Consider the following 9,709-nt stretch of genomic DNA (forward strand, 5'->3'; position numbering starts at 1 on the left):
CATCATGATGCTTTTTTAGGTACTCCCAATTTTGGTCTGTCTTATGAGTTTAGTTAAACCACTGTACAAACATGTTTCATGTTCTTTTGTTTATGACATTATATCATAGCAAAGACAATGATATTTGGCTGATACAATTTATTACGGACCTCAAAATAATTTAGCTTATCTTTTCCTGAACTTCAAGTCAACATAGGATACTTTTGTTGGGTTACTTCTACAAAAACTCTTGTATCTGTAGAGGAGGATGATCTTCAGATTTATCCCGGGGAGGTATTGGTTTCCACCCGGGTTTTTCGTCCCAATACATGTCGTAGTATATGTGACTGAGACTACGAGGTCTGTTTTGCAGACAACACCAAATGCCTGTATACTTGTTCACGCGATTCCTGAACCTTTTTTCCTTAGCCTGATCATACAAACAATCACTCAACGATATATGTGAGAAGTTCGACAGTGGTTGAGAATGACTTGCCTTGTCGATGAATCCTGAAAATGCGTCTTGCATTGTCAAGAACTGAATCACTTTGACGTCCTTGAAGGATGAAAATATGGCCTTTAACTGAAGCATAACACAAAATGAACAATAGGATCTATCCAAACTTTGCAATGTTACATGTAATTAAAATTCAATATGTAAAACCCCTGTCTGATTTTGATGGAAAGCATGTAGGAAAGAAACAACAGATATAACGACTTAAATAAATGTTACCTCTTCCTCTGTACGTTGCTTAGGGACCTTGAGCAATCCCCATCTATTTGTTCTATTTGAAATTTCACAACCATGTGAACCTTCTTCACAAAGCTGCACATCAACCCATGATTTTTTCACCTGAAATTAGAAAGGGAGATGTTAACCGCAGTAAAAAGATAATCTACAGCTTTGTTCTAAGTGAATTCGAAAACTAGACCTGGTGAGGCACAGAAGGATTGTCAAAGAAAGAATACTCCCTGAAGCTAATTTCTGGCCCGAAGTCGGCCTCTGGTAATTTCTTTAACATCAGATGCACCTGTATGTAAGCATCATAGTAAGGTGGAAAAAGGCAAGAAATTGTATCTAAATAAAAACTAAAAGACATACTCCTGTTAATAAATTAGGAACATGTAAGTTGGCAATAATCTTGCTATTATATTAAAGATTGTGCTATTGTAAGTTCCAAGAGAATCAATGAATACCTCAAAGACATGATCCATAGGACAGATAAAAGGTTGTCTAGTCAAGCTTGCTGGCAGAACCCCTGGATGTCCAAACCAAAGCCGATCGAAGCTGCACCATAGTGGAGGCATGACCTAAAATCACAAAACAAGATCACAACATGAGCTCTACAGAGAGTGGAGGAAGTGATAACACTTTTAAAGTTGAATTTACAAAGATGATTGCTATTTCATTTTTCATCCTAAATGTCCAAAGAGAAACCACCATCGAAGTAAAAAGAATCTGGACTAAAGGATGTTAAAATGCCAAAGATCATGTCCTACCAATACACGATTCAACATTGTTGCAATTGCAAGCGCCGTCCTTATCTGTTTAATCTGAAAGTCATTGTTCATAGTTAGCTAAAACAAATGGTTGGATCATAATTCTCACTAACAAAATTATCTATTCAGCACACATACTTGGTGATTGACAAGATTGAAATGTGATTCAAGAGTATGTTCTCCAACCAATAACAAGCTCCTTGGAATGTCAGGTTTAAATGTCAGGAAACCTCCTGCATAAAATTATCAACAGTAATTGACGAGATCAAAGGGAGAGACACTTCAATGCATGCTAATAAGAATCAACGACTATTGCAAGCCATACAATTATTTCCGGCATTATCAAATTAAGATATTCTTAGAATGTAGAAAATTTTGGAACAATATGAACCTGGTGCATCATAATATTCAGGTGGATCATGAAATAGCATGGCTTCACGCATACGATGTCTCTTTCCTGCAGAACCAGCAAACTGGAATGTGGTGTGCACAACATATGGCTCCAACCTGAGTTGCTTGTAGGCGGCCTGCAAAGAAATGCAAGAGTTAATAATGCTTTTATTTTTCGATATTTAGGCCCCCCTTTTCTTAATCAGGAGACTTATATCAGTAATAACCAAACAACCTGCACAAAGTAGGTATGTCCACTACAGAAGATGCTCACTGGGAGAAGACCTAGTTTAAGGTTTCCATCATAAGCATATGCTAGACCACTGTCTTCATCAACAGGTGGACCCAGCCGCCTCTTAACAAGCAAATTGAAGGCATCTTGATCCCATATACTTGCATTGGCCAGAAGCCATTCCCTCCATTCTTTTACTAATTTGATTGAGGACTCAGTTGGCCTCCAGTGAAAAATTCCAATATTGTAAGCTTCTCCAACTGTTCATGTACCAGAATATTAAGGGTACCAAACATGTTCAACAGCGCTAAGTAGGCATGTGTAAATCATCTACATATAAAACAAATACATGAACAAAGAATACATTGTTATTTGTTACAGAGTTGAGGCATTTCTTATCAAATAGAAAGCACAACAGAAGTAATAGAGATAGTTCAATCGATCGTCATTAAAAATATCTACACTGCTTCTATCATAGAACTTAAACACATAATGGAATTCTTTGATTGAAGTTTACCTAGTGCCCAGTTATCCAACTGCTCGCCAGTTACCGTAGGCGAAATTTGATCAGTAGATACCAGCACATCAGCTTCAGGATATCGTGCAAGATAAGGCAGGGGGTTCTGATGTTAAGAAAGGAAGTGTAGAAAGGGAGAGATCACACTTTAAAGATTGAAACATTCCAAAGCTGTTAATAAATAGGCCATGAAATTTTTCAATAGGGGAAACACATGAAAGAGTATACATGTGCAACAAATCTCAGGAACACATTTATGCAGAAGCATATTTTTCATAAATATGATTAAAGCAGCAGTGAATATTGTGACAGATAAAGAAAGCGAGCTGCAAAACTGCAGTATATCTCTTTCTCTATAAAACACCATTTATTGCAATCCAATGATGTTTACAAGTAGAATTAAGAATCGACTGAACTTGTGAATCAACACATGGGCTTATATATGTTGAAAATTGTATTTAATCATGGAAAAATTACCTTTAACCAAACCGTATCGGTGTCGCACATTAATATCTCAAACCCAAATTGCAGGAAAGAATCTAGAAGAGATATTTTATCTCGTCCGAGCTTGTTAAATGTCGCAGAGCCCCAACCAACACCTGTTGTATTTATGTAGCTACCCATATCAAAAACTGGAACACCTTTCCAATAAAGAGCTTCCAGCAGTGTTGTGTCCATTGCACCTGTGAATAAAGATCCTCATTGACTACAAGACAGCTAACCAGAACAACAAAAGATTCATGGAGTTCTCACCAACAATAAGGTTATGAATTCCCATATCAGTCAAGTGTTTAGCCCAATTCAGAATGAAATCCATAAAGGCAAAGTTCCCAAACGTCAGAATGATGACATTGTCCTTCACTCTTTCTTGAACCAATTCCTTCCTCAGTTTAAAGGTCTCCAATGGTGGCATTTTTGAACCAGGAGGGACCTTCCAAACAGGTGCCAAATTCTTATTTTCCTGTTGAGAGGCTGCATTTTCTAGTTTATCTGCTATTTTTTTAGAAGAATTGGATGATCTACCCAGTGATGGAGAATAAACTTCAACAGTACACAAGAGATCAAATAAAATTAAGGTTAAGGAAATAAAATATCAATATCCACCATAAAAAAAATGCATTCATTGTGTCCAATCAAGCCATTGAATAAATAAATAAAAATGTCAGTGTAAGGACAGAACATACACATAGAACAGAGATGGATTCTAAGGTTATCCTCGTATCAATATGAAAACTAATCCTTCATGACAGTGAAAAAGAATGCAATTGATAGTCATAGTTTCTATAATGAAATATTTACAAAGCAGAACTGATACCAGAGCTAAAATTCATAGGCTGCATTGGTTGGTGCTAAAAAGTTAGCATTTTACAGTAAACCAATGACATTTCTGGACATTGAAGCAGAAATTGTTAAGTTAAAATTCATTCAAACAAGCAAAATACAACCAAATTAAATCACAAGCCACCAAGATAGATGCAGATAAACAACGAAAGTTGCACACCAAACAACACACGAAACTACCCACATTTAAACACAGTTTATCATTCAAAAAATAAAAATCCACTCACTAATTGCAGTATCGTCACCGGAAATACCTGAAGTAGAGAATCTAAAAGACGAAACGACGCGATTCGAGCGAGCGATGACGTCGGGAAATACGTACAGAGACGACAAAACCATTCCGATCATCAGAACGGCGTAGATCGTCAAGAATAACGGCCTGTAATTCGGAAACTCCTTCAACGTACTACTCAACGCCATAGCTACTGTTGAAGCAATAAGCGTGCTTGAAAGAATCAAAACTGCCAATTACTTCATAATCATCAGCACTTCCTCACTACAACTCATTCCACCTTCAATCACGGCAGTTTCCGGCGCCAATCGAACTGAAAATCACACAAAAATTTCAACCGGAGCTTCAAAATACGGTCATGCATTCGCATCAAAAAGCTTCGAAGGATCAATCAGAAATTGGAATGCAGAAAGAAAGAAGAGAAACTTTTTAGCAGTAACAGCTGCAGATTTTTTCATTTATTATTTTTCTCATAAGCAGTCAAATTTAATTGACTATTTTACCTTCCGGATTGTATTATTATTTAAAAAAAAAAAAAAAAAAAAGACAACCAATATTTAATGCTACATTCTATATTAAACACTGTGAAATCATTCCTTCCTATCTTTATTATTAAAATAATTTATTTAGCAAACTCTATTACAGTAATATTATTTCTTTTCTTGAGGGATTATGGCAATATCTTTAATGAAATACTATTAGACATTCATTAGATTGTGTCTCTGGTTATGTTAATTTCTGCACACGAACATAATTATTGTATTAAGTTTTAATGTGTGTAAATTTGTATTTAACAATACAGACCATTTGATCCAATTTCAAATAAATTAAACTAGCCCAATTGTTAAAAGTTTAGGCCCATTTTTTAGAAATGTTGGGCCCAATTCCGGCCCACATTTGGTTGTCTAAGTTCAATGGCCTATAAGTGTATTAAAGAATGTCCATTTAATTAAATATAAATGTATTTAATAGGCAACGTATTAATTAATTTGGATTTGAAATCAAATTAGAATAAATTAAATGTTATAGTGAATTAATTTAATTTATAAATTATATATATATGCAATTATAGCATCTGTATATCTACGCATTGAGATTTGAGACTAGAAATATAATCCTACTTATATATATAATATATAATAATAAAATGAGTTGACATACAATATTTTATTTATTTGCCCCCAGACTTAATTAATGTAAATACTAATACTAGCAGCTGGTTTTAATAAAATAAAATATAATATAATATGTTGACTTATAAATAATAATATAACAAGTGGTGACAAGTGATGGATGAATGATTATTCATTTTGAGGCCAACTGGCTCTAATTACTACATTTTGACTTATCCTCCAAATATTTATTTATAAATAATACTAGTAGCTCGTAGTAACTGCTGTGCAATTTATTTATTTTTTAATTATTATTATTATCCACGTCAGCCGGATGTACGTATCATATGTATGTTCGTACGTACGAATTAAGAATTATGATTAAATTAAGGATGGGACAAAGCACGTGTTTGCAGTTGTATGGCTTTTGACGTCCATATATATTTAATTAATTTTTTACTGGACGACTACTTGCATGTAAATAAATGTAAATTAAAATAAATATTAATTTAATTAGTGCAATGAAATGCTTAGACGTTTAGTTTAGTTTAGTTTTTTTTTTACGAGTTTTATCGTTTATTTTTACTATTTAAATTAATATATTTTTTTAAAAAAATGTCAAATTAAATAATTAATTTTTTTATATTATAAAATTTTAATTTATTTTCAAAATGTCAGTAAAATTCATATAATGTCTGCGCTACATACATAATATATATGTGTATATATATATATATATATTCCATTTCAATTTGGGTGTACAATAATATTTTAGGATATTATTGTTTTTGGTGTCAAACTCTTGTTATATTAATAATAATATAGTAATATATATATATACAGCTTTTAAAAAAAATATATTGTAAAGTATGTATTTTTAATTAATTTTTCATTATTAGAAGAATATTATTATCTTCATATGAGATAATTATGGGTATATTTCTTTTGGTTGAGTTTCAAAAAATTTGGTTTGAATTTGATATTAAAATAATGTTTGATGGAATATTAGTGTAAATTTAAAATAATTTTTTAAATATAAAAATAAAATATTAAAAAAAAGAAAAAAAGTAATATTATGATAAATCTATTAATTTAATTTTTTTTATAAAATAACAGGATAAATAGAAAAAATAGTAATAAAATTGATTATTATTAATTAAAATAAAAGTAATGAAAATATAATTATATAAAATTTTAAATATTAAATAAATTCAACGAAATAATATATTTTGTTTAAAACTGATATATAGTTTGACAAACTTATAAAGTATAGTAAACTTACAAGTTTTATACAAGAATTTACTCAACTCAGCGTCATCTGGCGCTGTAGTCCAGGGAGCTGCAAAGTAGGTGGGGGAACAGCGATGCCTTATCTGTAAAGACGAGGTTAATGACTTGGAATGAAAGTGATTGCTTCCATTAATTATTATTATTATTATTATTATTATTATTATTATTATTAAACCCACAAACAATTTCTGTATATGTGTACATGCAAGATAAAAATAAAATAAGAACAAACATTAAAAATGGGGTTAGCAAAAAGAAATAATACTAAATGCGTATTTAGGTGAGGGCTAAGGAAAGTGCATAAATAGACACATACATATATAAAAGAAATCAAATCAAAATGAAAGACCTTGTTTATTTTATTTTTTATTTAAATAGTGGCTTATATGTTTGATATTTTATAATATCATAATAATAATAATATATTCTTTTAAATATCACGATAATTGAAGAATAAAAAAAATTAAAATAATATATCCCCACACACATAGGAGCATATTATGGCAAAAACTTCGTAAATTTTACTATGTAGATTCTATATTTATAAAATAAAAAGTTATAAAATTATAAATTTAAATATTATTTAAATACATAAATTTCAAATAAAATCTTTCAGATCTAACCAAAAAAATAAATAAATAAATAAATAAACACTATAGTGGACATGTAAATGAAAAAACAGGTGGTGCGAGACTGCGAGTAACATGAGGACATATATATAAATAAATAAATAAATAAATAAATAAATAAAAGTTGTAAGTTATTCTAATAATTAGGGGTTAGATTCGTTAACTATCATCCTCAGCGTCAATCATAAAGTGCCAATATAAATATACATATAAATAAAATAAAATAAAATAATAACCCTAGTGGCTGCCACCCCACCACTTGCAGTTGCATGCAATATAAATTAATTAGTAGTATTATATTGTAAATTAAATATTTGCATGAATGGTCCTTCACCTATATTTATATTTATATTTATATTTATGTATAACCTCTTCATTTTTGTACTATATAATATTATTTCCATAATAGTCATAATCAACGTGTTTATCTTATTATTTTAGATTATTCATAACTAATATATATTTATTTACTAATTTAGTCAATATAATCCCTATATAAATGATAAAATACAATTACATTCAAGCTAAAAATACAAATATATTACTCCCTCTGTCCCGGAAAAAATGAACCTTTTCGTTAAAGATACGGTATTTTAGGTAATATAAATTAGTAAGTTATTAATAATATGTTGTGATATTATTTTATTATTTTTAATATAAATAATATTGTTGGTATTTTAAATATTTTTAAGATCATATTCCAATAAAATATATACAATGTGAATATTATTTTGTAGATATTAAATTTTATATAATACGAATAAATAAAAAAATACCATTTATTTATTGAAAAGAGAAATAGAAATAAAAAAATTTAAATATAGATAAAAATATTTATTTATTTTATATTTGCTAATATAAGATAAGAATTTATTAAAAATAAAAATAAATTATTTTTTAAAAGACGGACAAAAAAGAAAAAAATGATCTTATGTTGTGAGACGAAGAAAATATTTATTTTCAAAAATATTTTAATTAATCAATTTTTAAATATTATATATCATATAAAATATTAATATTCTTTAAATCTAAAACAAAATTCAAGGGGTGCATGAAACGTTACTGAGGGAATATGCACTAAATTTGTACACTTACAATAATATTTTATTCGTCTCAATTTCAAAGTATTTTTTTTATTTTAGAAAAAATAATAAATATTAATATCAAAATACTCTTAAATTTTACTTAAATTATAAACATACTATTACACGTACAATTAATTTGTACATAAAAGTCAAAGGTTAAAAATGTCAATAGCTCTTATTCATTTCCACTTACTAATATCCGTCTCAATACAATAATCTTGTTTACTATTTTCTTCAAAACAATAGTCTTATTTTCATAAATAATTATATCACTATATATTTTTATTTTTTCATTATTATTACACAATTGTCACTGTATTTTACACAGACAAAAATGTCTACTTTTTATCCACTATCAATATACTATCAATATTCTTTAAATTGCGTGCCCAACACAACCAAAATTATTGTTTCGGAACGAAGAGAATTATTTTTTAATCTAATACTAAATCTTAGACCGTTTTGATACGAAACATAGTGAATATATAATATTAAAAAATTTTATTTTATTTTTTATTTAAAAACCATATTTAAAATATTTCTTATTTGAAAAAATAAAAAATGTTTGTATAGTGGCTACCTACAGTTGCCAATGATTAATTGAAACGTCATGATTGCAAATCGGAGCGTGTGATGATTTTTTCATGCACTAACGAAAAAAGATTGACGACATCATTTTGAAGATCATATTTGATCATGTTTATTTCAAACTTAATTTTCTAATGTATAATTATTACATATATATATATATATATTTTTAATAATCAAGACAAATATTTATTTATTCAAATATTTCTCTAGGGAAAATTGAAAACTTGAGTTACAAATTGGCGAGCCATAAAATTTTGTTACTATATTCGATAGTGTGATACCACATACTTGATTAATTAACAGTGTGATACCATATCTTGTAAAGAATGGCTTGGTGATGTAGGAGTTGGACTTGTGACTATGAGGTCATGGGTTCAAACCCCCTACGCCGAATTTTTGAGCTCGAACTCGGTAAATCGACGAGTCAAATTGTTTGTAATTTGTTTAACTACTGTAAATTCTCACATTATTCAAAAATAAATAAATAGTATGACCACATAATAGAAATTATTTCTAAGTAGTTGAAGGCATTAATTAGTGTACATTCTAAGAGTGTATTTGTTTAATATTTTTCAGCAAATAGTTTTTTTATATAATAATATCATCTAAAAGTACAATATATATACATATATATAATAAAAATCAGTAAAAATAAAAAAATATTTTCTATAATACTGTTATAATTCATTGTATTTTTTTTTTTTAAAAAAAAATAGAAAGCTAAAACAATAAACACTATAAAAGCACTCATTACTCACACCACTTTCTTAAAAAAAAAAAAGTAAGTAAAGAAATAAAAGCAGGCCATGTG

At 29.0% G+C, this 9,709-nt stretch overlaps 1 protein-coding gene across 1 annotated transcript; it reads right to left on the reverse strand.

Annotated features, from left to right (window-relative positions):
• Positions 1-214: 214 nt before the first annotated feature.
• LOC127265719 (arabinosyltransferase XEG113-like) lies at positions 215-4,474 on the reverse strand. The gene is made up of 13 exons (XM_051295675.1): positions 4,187-4,474; positions 3,372-3,659; positions 3,096-3,301; positions 2,619-2,724; positions 2,105-2,361; positions 1,871-2,006; positions 1,618-1,712; positions 1,480-1,533; positions 1,177-1,290; positions 912-1,010; positions 713-832; positions 476-562; positions 215-409 (listed from the first exon to the last, which is right to left on the reverse strand). Exons 1-13 carry the CDS (start codon positions 4,377-4,379, stop codon positions 218-220), a joined length of 1,947 nt encoding a protein of 648 aa, XP_051151632.1. The 5' UTR covers positions 4,380-4,474; the 3' UTR covers positions 215-217.
• Positions 4,475-9,709: the final 5,235 nt, after the last annotated feature.

This window comes from Andrographis paniculata, unplaced genomic scaffold (genome assembly GCF_009805555.1).
Source record: "Andrographis paniculata isolate CXL003 unplaced genomic scaffold, ASM980555v1 Contig73END, whole genome shotgun sequence".
NCBI classification, from domain to species: domain Eukaryota; kingdom Viridiplantae; phylum Streptophyta; class Magnoliopsida; order Lamiales; family Acanthaceae; genus Andrographis; species Andrographis paniculata.